We start from the raw sequence: 24,824 nt of genomic DNA on the forward strand, positions 1-24,824 counted from the left end.
TCCACCTTCTCTTCCCGTCTCTCTGTCACTCTCTCTGTCTCAAACACACACACAACGCGCTGCAGCGGTGGCGCTTAGTCCATTTATGTCCTTCTTGTCTGACACCTCAATCCTGACAATTGTGCTACTATAATGCATAAAGTTGGCGGTTTGCGGGTCGGGTTCGGGTGGTTCGGTAACGCATATTTTCACATGTTGGGGCGGATTGGCTCTCACAACGGACCAGTGGGTGCGACTGACGCATCATTAATGAACGCAGTCAGGAGGACTCAGTAACTGTCTGTAAAGTTGCATTCTGAATCATTCAACCTGCGTTTTTCTGAAAATTTATTTTTCATGTGAAATAAATTTGACTAAAATAATTTAATATTTTCAATATAATCTGATGACTAAACAGGACTAAGATTAAATAAAAATAAAAAATAGCTGACAAAATTCAGAAAGAAAAAGATTTTGACTAAAATCTAATGACTTTTCGGTGACTGGACTAAAACGTTTTGAGTTGTCGTTGACTAAAACTATGGAGGATAAAAATGACTGAAAGGTGACTAAAACTAATAAGCATTTAAGACTAAATCTAAAATAGCTGCCAAAATGAACACTGCCCTCCATCTTACCTCTCCTCAGGTGCTTTTTCTTGGTTTTGCGACGCATGCCATTGATCCCTGGCACAGGCTTCATGTCGCTCTTGTTGATGGGTGGTGGGTGCAGTATGGGCTTGGGGGCCCGAGTCAGGCAAACCGGCAGACCTGCAGCGCACATCAGGATACCTGTCATACCTGATACATATGGACACACACACACACACACACATACACACACAAATACACACACAGAAGAGTGGAAAAAAACACTGATTGTAAATGTCTTTCAAGATCAATAAGAGTTTGACCATAAGAGTTTTTAGTTGTTTTCTAAGCAGATACTGTGAATGTTGACTAACCTGCTAGTGCTGGGTGGACCGGTCCAGATCCAGTCAGGTTCTTTACTGGGAGGGCAGGAACTCTACATAAGGAAAGAAAAAAACTTTTTAGACTTTTTGAAGTACCTCATGGCCACATAATGTGACTAGCTCCCATTCTACAGGGTCATACTACCACCTCTAGTGGCAATTTGGAGACATCAAGATGTACAGAAAACACTGATCATCTCCTCTGTGCGACTATGGGGCACTTCATGATGTTCCAGTCCATTCTTGTTCCTCTTTAAAAAGCAAAATCTCTATTTCACACGTTCTTTAAATGGCCCAGTGACCTCTAAATTGGACGGTAAATTGTCCCTGATCTGGCACCACTGCTTGTTGTGCCACAGCTGAGAAAAGTGAGAACGGCAGCTCGGTCTGCGCTGCATGCCACAAAAAACACTCAAGTTAAAATGTCACATGTGCTTCACCACAGAGACAGAGACAACTGCGATGGGATGAGACAGCTTGACTCATGTACAAAGCACTGCAGCAGAGCCTGATTCAGGATGACATTTGGAGAGGCTGGAGTTCACGGCGAACACAGACGACAAAGACAGTTGACTTGCGCACTCTTCCAGATCTGTGGAGCAGAGCGGAAAAAAAGCTCTTGAGGCATTAATATGAGCGTACAAGTCAGTGAGTCTCTTTTCAGAGGGCCGAGGCCTCGATTCAACCAGCATCACACAGAGAGGGCCACAGAGCAGCAGAGCTCGGGAACAAGTTTCCTTTCCTCTGGCTAAAAGTGTGTGACAAGCCAACTCAAGTAACAATAATCAAAGTTAAGTTATTTGATGGAAATGTTGGGTTCATTAAAACTTCAATTTCATCAATATCTTGTATAAATCACATTACAATTCAGCAAAGAAGCAACAAGAATGATTGGATGTGAGGCAGCCCCAGAGCATCAAGTCAAATCCAGCTTCAGAATAGAGTCACCTCATTTAAACCTGATCATTTCTTACATCCAGAAGCTACTTTGTGTGGTATTTCTAGGTTTTTATAGCATCTTTCAAATCTTTCTGTAAATTAGTGCAGTCTCTGTTTCCGCCAATCATTGTGTCTTTGGGTTGCTGTTTAAATGAAAAAGTTAATAAGCTCTGATGAACTTTATGTACAGTACACTATACTGGGCACCAGGAGCAGACAGACTGTTAGCGACTATCTGGTGAACATAGTGGAGCATTTAGCAGCTTAAAAGGTAAGTTTGGTATTTTTCAACCTGGACCCTATTTTCCCATATTTTTCATGTGCCTCTGTGTCCTCCGGTGCTCCTAACGGCATCTGCAAGATTTCACAGACCAGAGGAAAACAAGCAGTAAGAGCTGATCTGAGGTCCGCTGTCCATGAGAGCTGGCTGTCAATCACTCGCGAACTCCGACCAAACGGTCAAACTAGGCAGAGCTGATCAAATATGAACCAATATTATGTTACTGTAATGTCTATTTTCTCGCCTCAAATGTTTTCAGAATCATCTTGTAGTGCACGGTTTAGCTGTAAAATGAGAAAGTTTGTGACGCCGCCACCATTGTGAAATCTGGTTAAAGAACACCAAGTTCCGGTCACATGACTGGAGCACAGCCAATAGGAACGCTCTCTCAATGAAATTACCTGTGATTGGTCAAAGTCTCCCGTCACGGGCTAGTTTTTTCAAAGCCTGAAAACAGAGCCATGAGGAGGAGCAGAAGTCTAGTTTTCTCTCAGAACACTTGAATTACAAATATGCTGAAAGGTTATTATAGAATTTTTGCCCAATGATGCCAAACATATACTGCCTAATGCTGCTTTAAGGAGATGGTCTTAGATACATTCTGACCAGATCTTGATAAAAGTTACATGAAATGAACAGGTGTAAATGGGGCACTACTCTCTAAGCCACTTGTTGGTTATTTCAATTTATCAACCACACACACACACACACACACACACACACACACTACTGCGCACATACTTCTAAATCTCTCTGCTCTTTGACCATGAAGCGAGCGACTGAGATCTCTGGCCCTGCAGCTCTCAGGCGTTTCACAAATCCGCATCAAGAGACTGCTTTGATATTAGCGAGAGCCTCTGTTCCTGTGCCAGGAGAAGCCCTTCAATAAGCTGAGTGCAATAACAGAAAGGGATGCGGGGCCTGGCTGAGGCTGATGTGTCCTACTGCATCTCTAGTATTGCACACTGTGTCTCACACCAGTGGACCAGAGACCAGGATCGGCTGACTCCTGTCGTGTGCAAGAATGATGTGAGTCGAAATAAATTAAAGTTATTTCATTGATTTTCAGATGCGATAAGCACCTTGTGGCTGAATGTCAAATTCAGGGGTGTGAAACCGAGACAGGTTTGACTTTAGGTGCTGGAATATAGTTTCAAGCAAAGACTACAGTGGGTGATTTTGCACCTTCAACCACAGCGGAGGAATTAACGGGTGAACTAACCTACTGCAGTCGCTGCTTATAACTAACCAGTCGAAACTTCACGGCACTCGGTTGCCCTTCACTCAGTGAAAGCACCAGTATGAGAGCTATTCTGTTTGTTTTCACTGCTAAGGAAAATGTTTAAAAGGTGCAGTGTGTAGGATTTGGCCGACGCGAAAACGTGAATGGCCCTATCTAGCAGTGTTTGGTTTGTCTGCTCTGGGCTACAGTAGAAACATGGCGGCCGACTCATTCTAAAGAAACGGAAAAACACTGGTTCTTATTTTCAGGTGATTTAACACTACAGAAGACATACTTATTAATATTATATTCTTTTTCTACCAATAGACCCCCCTAAATCGGGGGTCTCCAACCTTTTTCCCTCTTAGAGCTAATTTGACAAAATGAAAGTGTCCTTGAGCTACTCATAGCACCCAGTTGTACATCTCCAATAGCAGACATCATTTCTGTCTTTCTTTTATAGTCCTTTAGTAACGTTTCAGCCACCGCAGTCATCGCCTCTATTACAATCCTGCCACAGATGAAGGGCTTTTTGTGTTTCGTTAAGATGACCACTTCAGACCACTAAACGAAGCCTCTGCTGCTGTGTTGGCCCTCTAAACAGACACTGTTGTTTTCAACTCAATGTTACATCTTTTACCAACTGACATGCTTGCACCACAAATGAGACATACAAATGTGTCATTCACACTCGTGAAAAAAATACTCTGTTAGCCATTCCTCAAAAAAACTTTTAATGGCCTGGCTATTTTTTGCGGTCATTGTCAAATCTTGTGAGCTCTTCGTAGTCTGCTAACATCGCATAATGTTACGGCGTCACTGATGTAACAAAACGTGAAAGCAACGTAACTCGTTTAATTAACAGCTGATTGACAAAAATAATTTTGTGTCAGAAGGTATGGAGGACAGAACCTGCCAAAATCCAAAATAAATCAATCAATAAATCAATAAATCTATAAATAAATATGTCATTAAATATAGTAAAAATAATATTACAAATAAATGTAGCTATTAATTAATTGATAAAATGTGACATATATTGATATTTCTGTTTTAATTTGCTTCTTTATTTATTTATCTTAAAATTAATTCCTTTATTTATTTACGATTGTTTAATTTTCCCTTTTATTTATTTATGTATTTATTTTTAAATGTATTTATTTGTTTTTGCATTTATTTATTTATTTTGTATTACAGAAATAAATAAGTTTGGGGAAATAAATAAGGGGTGGAATGCAAAGGGGAAAATTGTGCATAAATAAATAAATACATAAATGCATAAATAGATACACACATTTAAAATAAATAAGGGAATTTATACAAAGATAAATGAATAAAGAAGCAAATTAAAACACAAATATCAATTTAGATCACATTTGATCAATTAATTAATGGCTATATTTATTTTTAATATTATTTTTTCTGCATTTAATGACATTTATTTATTTATCTATCGAGTCATCATCATATTTATTTATTCATTTATTTTTGATTTTGGCAGGTTCCATCCTCCATAAGAAGGAGGCAAGATATTTGTGAATTTGATTGGATATAAATTTAAAAATGTTTTACAAAGTGCCTTTGTGTTATCAAATTTCTGTCAATATTCTTTGAAGCTTTAGTGAGCCACTTAGAAACGGATAGGGAGATACTGGTAGCTCGTACGCTGCTTGTTAGAGACCCCTGCCCTAAATGCTACACACTGTTCCCTTAAGGTAAAGGAAGTGACAAACACATTATCAAACATGAATATGAAAAGTAGAGTGATTCTTTAGTGATTCTAAAGCAGAATCTGATACTCTGATAAAACCAACTTAAGTCCTGCCCAGAGGGAGAGTTCCTCCGTCATTTAAACATGCACTTAAGCCTAAATTAAATCAAAACACACCATGAACAAGACGCCCCCCCTTATGGGTGCATGTATAATTTGGCTTGTTCAGCGAGAGCGCTGCGATCAAACAAATAATTTTCATTAGGAGAAGAAATGAGACGGCAGACCATAAGAGCCCTTAACACCATCTCATTGTGTGCCGTCTGCACAAACCACACACCCCTACAAGCAGACAGTACGGACGATCTGTCAAGGATCCATAGCATAACATTAATTAGGAATGCTTTTCATCTTTATTGCTTTCCAATTCTGGCAAAAATCTCAGCATCAGCCTGGAGAGTGTATTGCATAATAAATATGCAATGTGGATGAAACAGCTGCACGCCGTGTGATTGCACAACCACAAAAAACCCACCGGCAGCAGCTACTGATGATCATTATCTGCTAGACCGAAAGAAACAAGCTAACACACTTATCTACAGTGTTTATAGAGACAGATAGATCCACATCTTGCAAGCAATTTCCCATTGTGGTGTACTACATTATTTCTGTAAAGCGTGTGGTTACAGATCTATGCACTGCAGACATTGCTGTTATACAAGGCTGCGTCCGATACCAGCCAGTCAACCTGTAGCCTGTGTGCAGCAGCTGCCACCCGTCATGTCTTTCTGCGCACTGCTGAGCTCTTTTCCCTTGACTTGTTTTTTTTTTTTTTTTTAGCAATGAGCACCTCTGGAGGCGCTGCTGACCCGGTCTGTCCTGGCTATGCCTGGAGCGCTGGGGTTTAAGACACATGCCACCTCCTCACACTCCACTGACAATCCCTAATGCTGGCTGATTTCAAGGGTACTTATCCATAGTCAGTGTATTAACTTCAGGCGATGACGGTCGGCGCCCCCAGTTTGGAGAAGCAGACAGGAGTTATAGTGCGGAAGCAAAGCAATGTACTGCTGTGGATGGGGCCGGCAGCAAAACATATTTTAGACACCTAAAAGAACGACTCACCTGAATAAAAAAAAATCAATATCAGTTTAAGTGTATGCTGTATTTAGAATATTTTCTCTGCTGTACCTTGCCGTCAGACAGCCCTTTCTGATGGGTAACTGTAGCCGTTGTACCAATCTATGCTCTCGCTAAAGCCACCAGACTCCATTGACAAAAACTGCAATTTTAACTCACAGAACACCGGGGAGTTGTTGGTCTACCGCTGCATCAATCGGTTAATTTGTTTGTGCTATTGTGTGACTTTGGTGAATCCAAACTAACTTAAGTCACATAATAACACAAACAAACTAATTGATCGAGGCAGCGGTCAACCAGAAACCCACCTGCTTCTGCAAGGTAAAAATACTATTTTTTTCCAATGGAGTCTGGTTGCTTTGGGGAGCATAGATAACGGCTTCAGTTCCTCGCCGGAAACATAGACTGTGTAACTGTCTCACAGTAAGGTAAACTAGCAAAAATATTCTAAATATAGCATACACTTAAACTGCTAGATATTTTTTTAGGTGGGTCTTTCTTTTAGGCGGCTAAAATACATTTTGCTGCCGGCCCCGTCCACAGCAGTACATTGCTTTACTCCTGTGCTGGTACTCCTGTCGTCTTCTCCAAACCGGGGTCTACTGTAGGTAATACACTGACTATGGATAAGTACCTCATACAACCCCACTTCAAAACACCAGAACTATCCCTTTAACTCTTCCCTCTTGCTGCTTAATCCTCTCCCACCATCCCCATTGGGAGTGCATCAAAATCCATTGTCATTACTAATCTCTCTCTATGCTAGAGTCAATGCAGAGAGTATCCAATGATCCTGAACAATAGGCTGCGTTGGCTCGTGCTCTCATCTTACAAGCCATTATAGCTCATCGTCAGTGTAAACAAGAGCAGACCTTTGACCTTTCCACCACAACACAGACAAGGTACCTTCAGCGAATCAGACTGAACCTCGTCACCTCCGCATTTCTTTCGCCCTGCCAACTCTAATTCTTCTCTTCCTGTGTTCACTTCTTCGCTCCCTTCTGTCCATCGAGCCTGACTACACTCAAACCTTTGCTAGAGGACAGTAGTGTGCTGCTGAAGAATTTCCAGTTCCTATTGCAGTATTTCACGTGCTGTAATTTCTGACCTAAAACCGATGCAATTACGTGATAAATCCAGCCCACTGCATGCCCAGCCCATTAACACCACATTATTTATGGCCCCTGTCAGGTCAGGGCACGAGGGTCGCTGTCCTTCTTCTGTCTCTTGCTCAGTATCATCCTTCCTTTCCTGGGGGAATCTCCAGCCTGCCTTGAGGACTTAATCAGATTGAGAGCGATGTGATTCCCCAAATAGAGAGGCCACATTAGGCCTAGTTAGGAAAGTGCTGACGGAGGACTAATATCTCCTCATCTGTTTATTATGCACCATAAAGACAGTGAGAGGGGGGTTGGAGAGAGAGAGCTCCAGGAGTGTTTAATTGCATATTGATGTGAGTAGCGGGAGGCAAGCCCTACCCCTGCTACACTGGGGGGGGGGTGGGGTTTACAACGTGGGTAATGCACTTTCCAATGCACCTGAAATGCCCTGAGAATAAGCAATAATGACACCAAGGATTTCCAAATTGCATCAGTTTAGTCCAGATGAGCTCTCATGATTTATTCATTAATTTCAATATTAATTTTATCTTGTGGTGAGCGCCAGAGCAGAGCGGTGCGGCAGCCCGCCGAGGGATAATGATCTCTGCACTCCACACGCAGCCCTCCGGCCAACACTCAGACGAGCAGTCTTAACACGAGCAGAGTGGAACTCGTAAACACAGCCAATGGCAGCATACAAACGCAGCCACAAAGCAGCGCATGTCTCAACCCAGTTAAATACCAAATGTGCACGAACAAAGTGCACAAGAGGAAGTGGTTTGGCAGACAAAAAAAAAAAAAGACGTGAGAAAAATCCCCAGAGATCTTGCAACATTTCTTTCCGCATTCATTCTACTCAAATGTGTTTCTTCATCTTTCAAACAGACAGATAATTCAATATAATCACTTCTCATCACTCCATGTAATCATTAATCTTTATAGCTTCTAACATGTGACATTTTGCTGCTTTTCTAATGAAAAATTGCAGCCCAATACTTTTATGTTTTACAGTAAAATCAAGAGTAAGTAAGAAAGAAGGGGCTGGGGTCGAAAAGTCAAAAACTGACTTCCTAATGTCTTTTCCTAACCACTTTTCTTTGACTTTGAATGGAAAACGTCATGAGGTCAAGGAAAGATGTGAAGGAGAATTCAAGGAGGAGACTGCACTTACACTAGGCTCCGTAATTATGATGCGACGGCGGCGGATGTTAGTGATGCGAGTGGTGAAACTACAATATTCCAAAGATGGACTACAAAAGGTGCTGCTTCCCCCCCGTGTGTTCTTAAATAGCTCTTTCACGGACCGGCTGCTTCAACCGCGGTGTGGGAAAGCGACATACCACAGGTCCTTCTGCTGCTGTAACACTTTACATCAACATACTGTATAATAAAGGATTATCTGACCTAACGTGGACAACCGGTGAAATATTACATCATTACCACGGTTGGAATTGAAATGAAAAAAGGAATATATGATAAATGTTGAGTTAATTGTGCGAGTTATAGAGAAGGGGTAGGACCATGTGTAGGTTGTACTTCTTCCTACTCCTTTTAAAGACATGTAATATTTATTTATGTTGACTATTTGTTAATTGACAGTTTGCTATATGTTTACTGTTCATTTCATTTGTTATTCTTGGTATTCTCATTAGTATATGAGAAAATAATATGCAAGATAAACATATTGTTTGTTTTCATGAAGGGCAGAGTGGTGCGTCGCTTTCAATGTTGCAACCGCAAGGAATTGTGGGGCTGCATTATCTCCTTTCCTTTGGTAAAGAGTGGTCCAGTGTATCCTATGCTAAAGGAGATAAGAATGGAAGCATTGAAGCACCTTTCCTTAGCATTTAGAGCATTCGAACAGCTCTTATCATGGCTGCTACTGAGATAATTCTGGGTCATTTCACTCCGTTAGGAACCTTCCTAAGCAAAAAAGACTTTTCGACCGCAGCCCTGGCCGTTTCCTGTGTTTGGCACATGCAACAGAAGTGTTAAGTGTGTGCTAAATAATTCAAAAAAATCTATAGTAGCATGCATCTGTCTTTACTATACATGACCTTGTTTCACAGGTCTTCAGTTTATAACATTTGAAGGCGGCCGGGTGGTGATATAGAGGGCTGTGTCACCCCAGTAATAAGATAAACTCATGTGTTTACACAAACCAGCAGATGGTGCCACTTCTAATATTTGTGCAGGCAAGACCGATGCATGAAGCAACAACCCCCCCCCGTTTTATAGCTGACAACCAGTGGCTTCTTCAGACAATAAAAAATCAATATTTGAACATCTTCAATGATACCAGGGTCATAAAAACACACTTTTGCACAGATGAAATCAATCCTATGTAAGAGTATTTTTTGAAATGTAAATGTATGGTAGAAATACAGATAGAGTATGGCTGTTAGTGTGTGTAAAGCAGCAACATAAACTCATGTAAACAAGCCACAGCGTGCCAAATACCTTCCTCACACCCAGCAACAGTTATATTAGGGTGTGGGTGTGCGAAAAACACATCTGATGTTTTACATTCTGTGTGGGTTCCTCTGTTATCTGTCTGTAGCACGCTCGTGGGAATGCGCAAGTGAATTCACATTTCAGTTTGTGTGTGTATGTTTGAGCTCTCATGTCCTGCTGCGTGTATGTTAACCACACTCATCCTGTATGTCGAGCCACTCGCCTGGGAACCGACGCACTCCACCTCACCCCCCATGTCGCTTCCTCCCTCTCGCTCTCTCCAACCCGCAAAAAAAACCTTTTGTGCTGCGAGGTGAAAAACTCAGATTTCATCCACAACTCCACGCTCACCTGAGCTTTCACTGAATTCTTAAAATACAGACGAAACGTCCCCGAATAGGTCATCCCATGCTGGTTTTCTCCATCACATGTACTTTTGCACAGATCAATTTCCACCTGCTCGCTGTGTAAAACAAGGTCAAGGCCTGCTATGATGAGCAAAAACCTCATGCACGTTTCCTTTCAGTGACACAGAATTAGGCCACAGAAAGTGAAAGCATGTGTGCCTGATGGGTGAAGGACGGTATTATTCAAACATGCGGTAAGTGTGTCTCTCCCCATGAGCGGAGAGAACAAAATGGAATCAAATTAGATCAGGAGAGGGTTTATTTTAGTAAAAGAAAGCAGGATAGGGGACTGAAGTATCGGTTACAACGCTAGGCACACTTCTTTTTCCTCGGCTCCTTTCGCTGAATCGCTCTGAGGTCAGAGCGCTCAGCTGAAGCTCCCATTTTTCCTTGATCCATTATTCATTCTTCCCCAGTGGAGCTCTGCCTCCATGGCAAATAGGTTTCCACAGCCACACCAGAGCCCCGCTTTACATGCCTGACCGTGCACACACACCATAACCATAAAACACAGACGCGGCTACACACAAAGATCAAGATATTCCACATACAGCGTCAGATTTTTCACATCCCATGACACAACAACCACAGCGTAGAGTGATAGTGACAAATTAGTTCAAAGCGGAGGCAACAGAACGATCCAGAAGAGCTGCAGTATTTCACGCCTATTGGGGCCAACATAAGCTCATTATGGAGCAGCAACCATGGCAGACACACATGTGAAAGAAAGGGGGTTCTTCCTCGCTAAAATCAGCTGGACCCAAGGCTTTTTCTGCCGATCCATTGATCAGCATGTTAATGCGAGTGGTCATAAATCAGCAGAGAGAGAGAGGTTGAGAAAGTCAGAAAATGACAGAGTACAATACACCAGACACATGCAGGCTGGAGCTTTGTGAAGCAGACAAGCAGAAACAGAGATTGTCTCTTTGCTTTTTATATCCGCCCATTGCCTCAGCTGAACTGTAAATTCAACCGAATCAGAGCATTATGCACGCATTATAAGAACAGACAGGCTACTACAGACTCCAGAAAATCCAAATTAGAAAATAAGGGGAATGAGTGATTGTGTTTGCAGACATCATTACCCTGGTGGGATGGCTCCTCTGGCAGTGCCCATGGAAATGCGCTGGGTGCCCGGCCGGTTCAGGTTGTTCTGTCCGTTGATGGTGAGAGCGTGGTGGCCGTGGACGGATGAAAGAGATGGCATCACGGGGGAACAGGGGAAGTTGGCAGAGGACAGCGGCAACTGCACCTGTTCAGCTTTGGCTTGCCCGCCGCCCATACTTATGTTGATGTTGTTGGGGCCGGAGGAAGAGGATGTTGGCGACCAGAGGGAGGTTCCAGCGAAGGTGTTGCTCTGCCGCACTACAGCGAGGGTTCCTGCAGCGCCTGGGTTGCCCGCTGTCCCTCCGTAATGTTTGCGCCGCTGAGAGGCCAGGATAGCATTAGAGGCGGCTCTCGTGCTGTTGACAAGGATGCACTGCTGGCAGGAGCAGGGCTGCCCGGAGCTGGCGCCCACGGGCCACGACTGCGACTTGGGGATGGAACCCATGATGAGCGGATAGGCCAGGTCCATGCGTCTCCGCAGGCGTCGTTTGCGCTGGCTCTGCCGATTGGTCTGACACATGCTGTTGAAGTCGATGAGGTAGCAGAAGCCCAGAGAGGTCAGGTCAAGCCAGGGGTGCTGCTTCTCGTAGGCGTTCTGGATGGTCACGCAGATCTCCATGTCGTACGGCGTCCACGAGCCGTTGTCGTTCTCCCACTCCCACACCACACCTTTCCCCGGGGCGGACGACGGCTCGTAGAAGTTCCTCTGCACTGGTCTCATGGTGCCTAAAAGCACAGGACAGAGGAGAGGGGGAACAGGAGGTCAATCACAAAATAAATGTGTTATTGTCAGCTACTAAATGTGCAGAATAAACATCATTGCATTTTTTTAAGTGCAGATTGTCTGTGTTCTGCATCTTTGACACCTCTGATGACATTACAGATTCAAGTCAATGAATTTTTCCACAGAAAATGGTTCTCATTTTGAAAGCTACTCATTAAAAGAGTCATTAAAAGTTTACTCCAGCAATTTAGTATATCACTTCCATAAAGTTGGGGACTTGCAGGAGACAAAGGAATGGACTTTTAGTCTGTAATGTGGGTCAAGCAGTGGTTTAATGTAACAAAGTAATAATACTTGTTACAGTACTTTAAGTATCTTAGTATTTATAGTATTGAAGTGTGTTTTGGGAGTATCTGTACTTTACTTGAATTTTTATACTTCTGTCAACTTTCACTTTTACTCCACTACATTTCCTCAATAAAATGTGTACTTTAACTCGAATACATTTCCCCTAAGCATCTTCGTTACTCGTTACTATTGCAAGCAAACAGGTTTGGTGAATCAGTGGTCCTAACTTGCAAGTTACATCATTCACGTGATGGGCAAGTGGTTTAGGTTTTAGGTTGTGGGGACCTTGTTTTTTAAGTGTAATATAGCCTCCATTTTTAAGATGGTGTGCATGTTAAAAGGAATAATAAGGGCATGGTCACACATGCGCGGATGCAAGTGAGTGACCATAGCCTGTCACGGTGACTTTCGAACTGAAAGTTCACCAAGGTGAACTTCATAAACTTCCTAAATCTCAAAATTCGGTCTTACTTGCAATTTTATAAACAGCATTTACTTATACTTTTACTTTCAATACTGAAGTACATTTAATATCAGAAAATTACTTTTGATACTTAAGTCCAGTAAATATCAAACAGTAAGACTTTTACTCAATTAATATTCTAATAGGTGACTTTAACTTCAACTAAAGTCCTTTTCTGGTTAGATATCTGAGTCCTTACCGCAGCGGCCCGGGTTTCGAATCCAACCTGCGGCCCCTTGCTGCATGTCATCCCCTCTGTCTATCCCCTTTCATAACCATCACTCTGACTATCATTAAAGGCAGGAAAGCCCAAAAAATAATCTTAAAAAGAAAGATAGAAAATGAGATGATTCTAATTTGACAAGTAAAAATACCAGATCTTTTCTGGGTAAAGCTTTACATATGCAAAACATTGCTTGCTTTTCACCAGTCCATGACATTGAAACGCTGTTAACTTGTGCTGAGAATTTGCCGTTATGTTTAACAATTAATGAAGTACATGAATAATTTTGTAAACGACAACTACAGAAAAATAGCCTGCAGAGGCAAGATGCAGTTTTCACGCTGCTTCAGTTTCAAGCTCATCAAGTGGGCTAACAAGTGTTGAGACGGCAACTTGACCAACTGATGGTGATGAGGTGTAACACTTCGCTACCTGCCTGAGGCTAATGTGGTTGCAAACTGTAGCATTAAGTCAGTGGCTCAAGATACAAACATGAACAAGCTGGGGTGCACACGCTAGTAAACATCCCTCACCTCTAGAAGCTCCGACTGTGTATTAAACTGCATGAACACAGACATCATACCCACAATCCCATGCTGTCTCAGTCTGTGGTCTACTGTTCTGTACGGCGACAGGAAGGAGGGGGACGCGTAGCCAGGAGCTTTGTACCTCTGTCCCTCTGCTGATGGCTACTCAGCTCCCACCTCCATTATAACACAATTACTGTAGTCACATGGGAAATCAGGGCACCTTAGCCTATCCATCTCCCCGCCGCACGTCGGCAAGGGTATCCAGGCACTCCGACCTCCTCCTTTCCCCACCTAATTTAACGGGTAAATGCACACTCCCCTGCCAGGGAGGACCGGGGTGATAATGGAGGGACGGGAGTGCGTGCAGAGGATGAATGGAAGTGGGAATGAGCAGAGGGGTAGGTGGGTAGCGGTAACCCCTCATCCGGCAGCCTGGTGCTGGCTCCGGAGAATAAAAATGCATCAGCAGAATCAGCGAGTCTGACCTTGAGTCTCTGCTGCAGACTGCTGCTAAAGGACTCGGCTTGACGGCTAATTTCATTTGGAGCGGCTGAAAATCACACACACACACACACACACACTCACACTCACAGATGACTGCACAGTGAGCCAGCTGCCTGTGTCTCTCACGTCTTCACTCAGTCAGCCATGCACAACTTTTTCCGCCGTGCCTGCTCACAGCTTGCTTGATTGCTTGATTTTTTTTTTGCATTTCCTCTGAGGATGACAATGAAAATAATAATGATTTCCCTTAATTTCAGAATATAACGCTCATTGATTCCCTAAAAGTCAGTAATTTTCTCTGTACTTTCAGCGTAGCGGTGGAGGGCTACAGCCACACGTCTGAACACTTTATCACCGCGGCTCCTAAGGGATGAATTAGGTTCGTCACTTTCAGCATGGCTGCGTGTTTCTGGCCGCGATCGATGGCGGCTCAGCTCTACACAGTCTTGCTCAGTGGCAAGTTTAACACAAGCTTCATAAATGTTTCAACATGTGGATCAATTTAAAAAAAAATTGTACAAACAACTTTGGTGAGGAGAGATAAACGGTATCTCTATTTGAAAGCCTATTAGTACTGCTAATTGTTCATGAGAGGTCTGATGGAGCCTGATGCATGAAATGTGCTCAGCTGAAAGATTTTCTATAAACAGTTCAGTGGGCTTGGAGGGATGGCTGTTTGGCAGTCAGATTTCTTCACTGTAGTTAAAGTGAGGCGAGGACGGAGCTTTGCTCAGCATTCACAGACCTACCCCTGGTTTGTGACTCCCATGTATTACATTTGAGTCACAGAGCTAAGCACCCAATTTCCCCAAAAAATAAATACCCGGCGATTTTTTAAACCTAGAAGGTCATTTAACAGGACTTACTGCTGTTCTGAAAGTATTTCCAGAATCCTCAAACACTCCTCTAACTATCTGGATAAATAAAAATACATCTGTTGCACAATAAAAAAGTTTCTCAAGATTTTTAAAGATCAACAAATATTAATTTTCAGAAAATCAGATCCTCAGCTCTGTAACTCGAATGTAAGACATGCAGAGCACAAACTGGGGCATTTATTTCTGCACAAACGTCCACTAGATATTCTTAGAGCTAAACTAACTCTTCTGCAGTGTGTAGTGTTTGCGCATGCACGTGAGAGTGGAGCGAGCTGAGTGAATGCAAGCAGGCAGGCAGAGGAGCAGAGTACTGCAGAGACTCCCGCCCTGGAGACCAAAGCTACGGTCTCCCCCGCGTCCTCCGACCGTGGCCAACACTGTTTAACAGACGTGCTTCACTAAATATAACTTTGCGATTTTGGTGCTTCCGTGTAGTTTGTGTTGGAGTCTGAGCTGAACAGCGTAGCCACACGCGAGTGCGCATATGCGAGCGCGCATGGGACACCACCCGGGGGTGATTTATACGTGTAAGAAGTAACAGTCCCTTTAAATATTTGCATTCTTATGCAGGGACTGTATAGGTTGCTGAGCAGGGACCTTGAGAGGAAAGAGCAGAGGCCACGTCAACACAGGAGTCCTGGGGCCTCATGTGGGAAGTTTTACTCAAAACATACAGCCTGACACTCTGCACACTGCCTCCCATTCTGCTGTAATTTACTGCTGTACCTGCGTCTTCCAAAAAGCAGGGCCTGAGATGTTGATTTTCTCCCTGTGACCCTTTACGCTCTTCCTAGCAGGAAACTAAGCGAGAGTGGCCACTTCCTGTTTGACCCTATGTGCCTTTTGCTGCCATCTTTCCTGCCCTCCCTTCACTTCCTTTCGTCCTCTCTCACACGATGTCCTCCAGCTATCCTTGCCCAACGCCAGCGCGGTTCCCCTCGGGTGAGCTGTAGCTGTGTGATGAACAGCCGCGTCAGGCTTCGCAGTGGGACTCTAACCCCACCGTCACACAGGGCCAGGTGGGTTCAGGGTGAGCTTGGCTGCCCTCTCGCATCTTAGCTGGGGGTAAAACTTCCTGCAGTCTGTTCGCCATATGAGGCCGAGGCAGCATCCATCCTTGATAGTTTTGTTTTCCTCTGGAAGTCTGAATCACTCTTTTAAATGGAAGGATATGCAACATTACATTGTAACTTCCTTGACTGTCCTCAGAGGCCCGCTGAACGGAAAGATAGCAGATTGGAAACTGATGCTTTGTAGTTCATTTTGGTGGATGCTTTTATCAGAACTGTTAACCAATGCAAATAATGCACATACTGTATTTTTTAAAGATATACAGTGTGATTTAACTTCAAAGCAGAACCCCAGACTCCTTTAATAAGCCCCAGAAAAATTATTTTCCACATTTTTGCTATTATTATCTACTCTTGTGCGCTGCATTTAAATAATCAAATAACTGATATGAAAATAGGAGTGAAATTCTGGCATCGACATGGAGGGACCAAATCTACTTCTCTCTAGCTAGAACTCATCAAGGGAGTAAAACTGCTTCACTCCACACAGTGAGCAATAAATCCTATCTAAATCTGTCACTGGGGTTATTGATGTGTGTGTTCCACTCACACACACACCTCTGTGGTCGCACAGGAAAGCGTGATGAAACACCCTTAATGGAAAGTGACGGAAAGTGACGTGCACCTGATATGTTACCACACAGGTAATACGTGAACAGCTGCTGCAAAATGCATGAGATCCAGGCTTTGTTGTCACAGAAACACTGAGGAAAGGTTTTTGTTGTCATGGAAGCCGTCCCTGGGGCTGGGAGTAGTGAGAGGAGGACGGGGAGGAGGGAGGGGAGGGGATGCCCGTATGTGAACGTTCCTACTATTCCTTTCCCTGAGCACAGCGCCATCAGAGTCAACTCCTCCTCCGCTCGCTCATCTCATCTGCTGCTGACGCCAGCTTTCCCCCTCGCTCTCCACCGTCTCTCCTGGCTCCTCACCAACACCGTCTCCCTGAGCCATTCTTCACATTTTCCACTCTGTCACTCACTGCACCCCATCCTGCTCTCACACGACGCTCGACACTTGGACAGAGAGCAAAAATCTGCGTCATTGAATTAGGGCCCACATCACCTTGTAGTTAATGCTCTTCCCCGGTGCTGCTGCAGCTGCTGCGGGAGGAACGGCAGACGAGAAGTGCCCGGATCGAGCTCTATAATATATCCTTATAATTGGCAAGCCTCATCAATTTCCCCGGGGCTGCGTTGAGCCTATTAAAACATAGTGCTGCATTTTTTCCTTTTAACTACAGAAGAAGAAAGGCCAGTAACAGGTCCAGCATCATACGGCTCAATGCTGTCTGAGAGGTATTTAAAGATAGCTAATCTATTGTCTCCGCTGGAGAACGGGCAGACCTCTGACAGAGAAGAGACGCTGCATATACAGAACAGAAAGAAATGTATAAACTGTCAAAAAATAGTGAAAATTACCCACTGCAAGTGTGCAAAGTCCATTTTTTTGTTCTGTGGTATAGTTTTCTCACAGACAGTCAAAGAGCTGACATGAGGTCCCGTTTCCTCAGTGTGCAAGAACAATAAACTTTAGAAAATTTACATCTCCAGTAAATTTTGAGCGACAAATTAGGTGAAACAACAGAAAATGTAAAGGCTTCTTTCAAGACTCACTAATTTGCAACAATTTTCACCAATCACACAAAGAGAGATTCATCACAGCAGAGACAGGAACATTAATCTCTACTTGAGTTATAGCCACAGAGAAGCAGCCACCGCTTGTTGCTTGTGTGAAACACCCCTCTCTTCTCGGTGGCTTTTTGTTATGTGAACGACGAGGCAGATTATAAGATTATACCACAGCGTTGTTCTCACCCTACTCTCACTTTTACTTTACATAAACAGAGAAGTCCTCCTTCTCTGAAGACCTGTTGAAAGTTATTCTTGGAAGCAAAGAAAATTGCTACCGTGCTGAGACAGGTGAAGGAGAAAGAGTACGACTGAAATAGCAGCAAGGCTGTATGAATGGCTAACGTTGGTCTGTTGGTCAGTCGGACAATCAGTCCACAACTTGGACCATAGACTGTATAAAAAGATGCGTCTCCACTTCCTTCCATTGTACAGAAGTGAATCCAAAATATCCCGGATACAGCAGCTGTCATCTTGAAATTTGATGTCATTTGGAGCAAGAGTCTGTGCAGTAGTGATTATGCGGTGGAGCCACAGTCTCAATGTCCCGCCCACACACTCAACCGAACCAATCGTGAGCCGAGCACGGCCGCAGCTTGTGAGCAAGAGAGAATTGGAGCTGCCAAACATGACATATCACCCCCTTTTTATAGCATCAAGTCACTAATTAAAACCAAACTTAATAGAAAAATAATCACTTCGATATACATCGGCGTGATGTATGGAGGGGATAGGGATTGACGCATTAATGCAAGTTGACATTTTTAGGCTGTAGCGGACTCAGTTTTAAAGCTAGAAGGATACTGGTATCATATGAAACTAGAAAAACCTAAGGAATCCATTGGTACCAACCATGTCATAGTAGCTTGTAGCGAAAGAGGTTCAAATAACGCTCCAAACTTGCACTAAATTTTGGCGAGGAAAAACTGGCAGGGCCATTTTTCAGAGGGGTTTCTTGACCTCTGACCTCAAGATATGTGAATGAAAATGGGTTCTATGGGTACCCACGAGTCTCCCCTTTACAGACATGCCCACTTTATGATAATCATGCAGTTTGGGGCAAGTCATAGTCAAGTCAGCACACTGACACACTGACAGCTGTTGTTGTCTGTTGAGCTTGAGTTTGCCCTGTTACGATTTGAAAACATGTTTTATGCTAAAAGCAGTACCTGTGAGGGTTTCTGGACAATATTTGTCATTGTTTTGTGTCGTCAATTAATTTCCAATAATAAATATATACATACATTTGCATAAAGCAAACATATTTTCCCACTCCCATGTAGATAAGAGTATTAAATACTTGACAAATCTCCCTTTAAGGTACATTTTGAACATTAAAAATGTGTGATAAATCGTGATGAACTATGGACAATGTGATTAATTGCAATTAAATATTTTAATAGATTGACAGCCCTACTTTAAACTCATCTAAAATGAATCTGTTACTCAAACTTGACTGCCAGGATTAGGTTTCATTGTTTCACTGCTAACTTAAACAAGACGCCCCCACTAGTGCAGCCCCCTGCTCGGTTTTAATGCAGGGCTATTTTCAGTCTGAATCCCCGCTAAGTCTTGTTGAAGATTTTCTTAGCATTATAAAGCCATCTTTGCTGCACATCCTCCCCAGCTTCATAACACAGGCTTCCTCATAAGCCCTCCTCTGTCAAAACATGATTTGGCGCCGCACAAGTTTCAGATTTTTCCGTCAGCGGAAGTTGTTCTTCGTTTCATTTAACAGTTAAATCAACTTTTGTTCAAACAAAAGACCTACAAAGCTGTAAGCAGCACAGCATCAGAGCGGGCACCGACGACCGTGAATTATCATCATACAGCCTTCATAATATCCTACATATGAATAGTGAGCACATGATGAATATGCTAATCAATTCTACAGTATGGGGGAAATAAAATAATTGAAGCGCGTTTGATGTTTTCACATAAACCCCAGAGCACAGCTTGAAATAAAAAAAAAAGGACTTTCATCTCCCAAAAAGGCCTTCACAAACAATACACCCAAGCTAGCTATTACAGATGGTGAAGAGACAGAATACTGCGGAGCGGTTCAAAATGCATCACAGACTGAGAGAAAACATCTGGCTCAAAAAGATCTGATAAGAAGTGAACTTTTCATTTTAACGCTTGTACTGCGGAGGCTGTGGATGTAAAAACTCTCCTGCTCAAAAGGCCTTGTCATACCTGTACATCAAAGTCGGCGAGATCTGTAAGAGTATTATCTGCTCATTAACAAATACCCAGAGATCAGAGACCATAATAATGAGGATGACAGTCTGGCGTTAAGCTGGTTTAACAGCATTATACGTTACAATATCGCAGCTCCCCTGCTCCTCTCTCACAGAATCACACATTAAAGCTCATTTTCTATACTGAGATGACACTTTCGTTTTCCCAGAATGCAGTTCTTTATAATGAGCTGCACTAGTGAATAGCGACTTGGATTCCCTTAAGCGTCCTCGGCCTCTTTGTCGACAAACGTGATGGATGAACAAAAGCGGGGGAGCTGGTCGGGAGGCAAGGGGAGACACTGATGGAGGAGGGAGGAAAGGAGAGAGGAGGAAGGAAAGGAAAGAAAGAGAAAAGGGGATTGGAAAGAAGGTCAATGAGGGTAGAGGAAAGGATAAATGAAAGGAGGGAAGAAGGAAAGGAGAAAGATGGAGGGGGTAGATAGGGGGATGGAGAAGGGCCAAGCAAAGGGGAGGAAGGAGAAAATGAAGGAGAAGAAACGCTACGTGAGTAAGGAAGGAGGGAGTAGATACAGAAGGAAGCATGTGATGAGTGGAGGTTTTCTGCCAAATAACAATAAAAAAAGAGGATGTCTCACTTCTGCCCGAGCTTAGAAAGTGAACACTGCAGTAAAACAGGCCCCGCTAATACAATTTTGCTGCCAGCAAGACAAAGTGGTGAGGAAAAGTGGCTTAACTCCCACTGCAACCGTCCTCATCCTCAGCCCCCTTCAACTCTCCAAACTCTCCAAACTCTCCCACAGCCTGGCCCGGGGAGCTGGCCAGTTACCGGGCTCTTGTGCAGAGTTTGCAGTTACTGGGGTAACAAAAAAAAAAAGACAGAGAGGATAAAAAAAAAATCTCAAGAAAATGAAGTTATAGTCCTGTCTACCTGCCAGCTCCTGTACCGCAGTGAAACAACAGACCCTGAAACAACCTTCTGACTCTGAATGTCGTGACCGTCCTCAGCTGAGGAGCTTCAGCTCTGCCAAGGATGCTCTCTGACTCATTATGTGTGTGTGTGTGTTAGCAGTTCGTGCACATGGGACTGTGTGTGTGTGTGTGTGTGTGTGTGTGTGTGTGTGTGAGAGAACACCAGAAGAGGTACATGCTGAAGAGGTGAGTGTGCCTATGTGTGTTTCGCCGCATCCACTTCACACCACTTCAGCCTCATCACGTCCAGCAGGAACCTCGTTAGCGTGTCAGCGCCGTGCCATGCCGTCACCAAGGCAAGGGAGTAGGAGGCACAGCTCCAGGCACAGTTATAACACACACACACACACACACACACACACAAAACACAAAAACCTGCAGCCTTGGCTACACATGACACAGGCCAGCACTGCCAAGGAGCGGTGTCAGGGTTACAGTGAAACAGGTTCCTTGTTAGCAGAGAGGAGTCACTTTCACACATGGAAAACGAAATCCTGCGATGTTAATTTCTCCAGTAAAGACAGCAGATCTGGCTCGCAGTCTGACAAAACTGAAAACGGCGACAGCTTATTTGGTCGATGCAGCTTTTGACAACATTTCAACGTTTCCTTCTTAGGTATGACATTTTGCTAATTTTCTGGGATTCCTGCCTGCTTATCCCTCCGTGCACTACAGAGGCTTTTTATTTTATCACAACATTTCTTCCCATCCCCGACAGCTGCCAACTGATGACTTCTTATGCCTGGGTGCTACAGAGCTTTCTTATTCTGGCATCAGTCCAATTTGAACAACAGACAACAACAGCTGTCAGTGTGTCAGTGTGCTGACTTGACTATGACTTGCCCCAAACTGCATGATTATCATAAAGTGGGCATGTCTGTAAAGGGGAGACTCGTGGGTACCCATAGAACCCATTTTCATTCACATATCTTGAGGTCAGAGGTCAAGATCCCGTTTGAATTGCGTCATGAATCACACATATGGCTGCACAATTAATTGGAATTTTATCAAAACAACGACAATTTTTAAATCGCAGGATGAGGAAGAAATCGCAATATTTGTTAAAAGGTGAAATGTGTGTCAAAATACCATTTAAAATTAAATATTGTGGTGCTGCAGAGATGTCCTGCCCTACACATCATATTCTACAGACTTAAGAAAACATCTTTGTTTGGTACAGATCCCCGCAAAAATCACACCATAATTATTTTATTATGTTTTTCAATGAAAATTAGAATAATGGTGTAAAAATAATCATACTCTATAATATCGCAAATCATATCGCAATCGCAATATCAGTAAGAATAAACGCAATTCGATTTTTTTTCAAAATCGTGCAGCCCTACCCACACATGATGTTTTTCAATTTAAAAGATAATTTTGAAAGTCGCAGTTTGTCGTGAAACTGTTGAAGTATCAGACTGTGAAAACATGTAATTAGAAAGACGACGCACCCAAAAGTCACATAAGTGACGTCTCTCTCTGATAAAAAGACCAGGAGTCGCTGGATAAAACACATCAGGTAAGATAACATTACATTTGTGCGTGGTCATAGCTATGTGACCTCGCTCGCTAGTGTTGGTGACGTATATTGTACGAGACGAGAGATGTAGTTCACTGAGCAGTTTCACACAAAAACTACATGATACTACAACAAACCTATGACAAACTGACACTTTCTTGACTTGCAAAAATTATTATTTGATAATATCACAAAGTCGGCCACAATACGGTTTCGATCTGATTCAATTCAGGGACCTGCGATTGATATGAGAAGATATCATACGCCCATTTAACACATCAGTTACATTTATATTAACTCACAAAAAGCAACTAAAATATGATTTGACAGTCTTATTACTGGGCTCTGTAGGAGAGAGGTGCGCTTGGACTGAAATGGTGACACGTACTTGACATGGGAATTTCAAAATAAATGCGCATCTTAGTTAAGTTGATGATATGTATCGATAATTTCATTTTGCATCAATGATATTGGATTGATTGATCACTGAATCGATATATATAGATTTATTTTTTAGAAAGTGATTGTGATTTATGTGTATTTGCCATATCGCATCATATATCAACATAATGTGATGTCAATATTAATATTATGATGTTTGCAAGTGATTCCCGACACATCACGGAGCCATACAGCTGACCTTACACCGCAGACTGCATCGTTTAATACAAGAGAAAGTGACACACACACATGTACAAACCCCAACCTGGTGCAGTATTCATCTGCGGCAACACGATATTTCATGTCAGCCGTCAGACCAGCACGACAGACTGTACATCAGTGAAACCATTTTGCCTGCTCAGCGGAAAGCTGATTGATGGGCGTACCACGTCCGAGGAGACGTTGAGGAATAGCTCACGTGGTTCTTCATGAGATGACCTCTGCCACACATGTACATGCAACGCTAACTGCTACACGACTGGACCATGAATCAGTCACACTCGATGAGGTGTACTGCACCGTCACTGAACACAAACTGCAAATGACGGCAGCATGAGGTCGGATTCTATAAAGAGGGAGACCTTCTCAGCGTGGTCACCACCTCATCTCTTATTGTGTACATTTCTGACTCACTTCAATACAGCCTGTAGGTGGTTGCGTGGATATTCTATACTCTAAACTATAGGGCTTAGATCTTATAGAATCTTCAGGAAAAAAACAACAGAAATACCCAGAAATATAAAAACAAAAATACCTATTTCTACCAAATGACATCATAACATCAAGGCTGTTCGTGGGAGGCACCTAGAGGGGAAAAAAACTGCTCAGAATATTACATTTGACAAATAAAAGGAGTCTGACTCATTGAGATGAACAGCATGCATTAAATGAGTTTGCTGAGACAGGCTTTTATAACCCACTCCATGGCTGTCAGACACAGTCAGGTCTTATCAGAGGAAACGTCTGACTACATTACAGCAAATTGTCTCTGTGCCAGACTAAACTGGTCAGCTTTGATCAGCAGTAAAGTGGACACGGTGTGAGAGAGGTCAGAGGGCATCAGACCACCCTGCAGGGAGAGAAATGTTTAATCTAGGGCTGTCAATCGATTAAAATATTTAACCACGATTAATTGCAGGATTGTCCATAGTTAATCGTGATTAATCGCACATTTGTATCTGTTCAAAATGTACCTTAAAGGGAGATTTCTCAAGTATTTAATACTCTTATCAACATGGGGTTGGGCAAATATGCTGCTTTATGCACATGTATGTATATATTTATTATTTGAAATCAATTAATGACAAAAAACAATGACAAATATTGTCCAGAAACCCTCACAGGTACTGCATTTAGCATAAAAATATGCTCAAATCATAACATGGCAAACTCAAGCCCAACAGGAAACAACAGCTGTCAGTGTGTCAGTGTGCTGAGTTGACTATGACTTGCCCCAAACTGCATGTGATTATCATAAAGTGGGCATGTCTTTAAAGGGGAGACTCGTGGGTACCCATAGAACCCATTTTTATTCACATATCTTGAGGTCAGAGGTCAAGGGACCCCTTTGAAAATGGTCATGCCATCTTTTCCTCGCCAAAATGTAGCATTAGTTTGGAGCGTTATTTAGCCCCCTTCGCCACAAGCTAGTATGACATGGTTGGTACCAATGGATTCCTTAGGTTGTGTAGTTTCATATGATGCCCGTATCTTCACTCTAGCTTTAAAACAAAGCCTGCTTCAACCTAAAAATTGCAAGTTGCGTTAATGTGTTAAAGAAATTAGTTAAAACAAATATGCGTTAACGTCAAAGTTAATGTGTTATTATCACGTTAACTTTGACAGCCCTAGTTTTATCCATATTATAACAAACACAACTTCTCCTTAAGTATGTTCCACTTTCCCAAGGAGTTTTTATTATTAGGCCCAGACCTTTTCCCTGCTGACTCACAAGTGTAATCACATCTCCTCTGTGTTCAGACTACAAACTTAATGCAGAGACATTCAT

At 42.9% G+C, this 24,824-nt stretch overlaps 1 protein-coding gene and 1 long non-coding RNA gene across 4 annotated transcripts in view; one reads left to right on the top strand and one right to left on the bottom strand.

Annotated features, from left to right (window-relative positions):
• The window catches only part of dtx1 (deltex 1, E3 ubiquitin ligase), a 52,817-nt gene that overhangs the window by 13,807 nt on the left and 14,186 nt on the right, over positions 1-24,824 (bottom strand). For all 3 annotated transcript variants that reach the window (XM_074638588.1, XM_074638587.1, XM_074638586.1), the window contains exons 3-5: positions 11,291-12,038; positions 944-1,005; positions 618-779 (exon numbers count right to left, since the gene is read on the bottom strand). In XM_074638588.1, coding sequence (XP_074494689.1) covers positions 618-779; positions 944-1,005; positions 11,291-12,038 — 972 coding nt within the window. The remainder of the gene's footprint in view (positions 1-617; positions 780-943; positions 1,006-11,290; positions 12,039-24,824) is intronic.
• The window catches only part of LOC141769489 (uncharacterized), a 55,741-nt gene continuing 54,908 nt past the window's right edge, over positions 23,992-24,824 (top strand). Inside the window, exon 1 of the long non-coding RNA XR_012594302.1 lies at positions 23,992-24,055. This is a non-coding gene — a long non-coding RNA (uncharacterized LOC141769489). The remainder of the gene's footprint in view (positions 24,056-24,824) is intronic.

This window comes from Sebastes fasciatus, chromosome 6 (genome assembly GCF_043250625.1).
Source record: "Sebastes fasciatus isolate fSebFas1 chromosome 6, fSebFas1.pri, whole genome shotgun sequence".
Lineage (NCBI taxonomy): Eukaryota > Metazoa > Chordata > Actinopteri > Perciformes > Sebastidae > Sebastes > Sebastes fasciatus.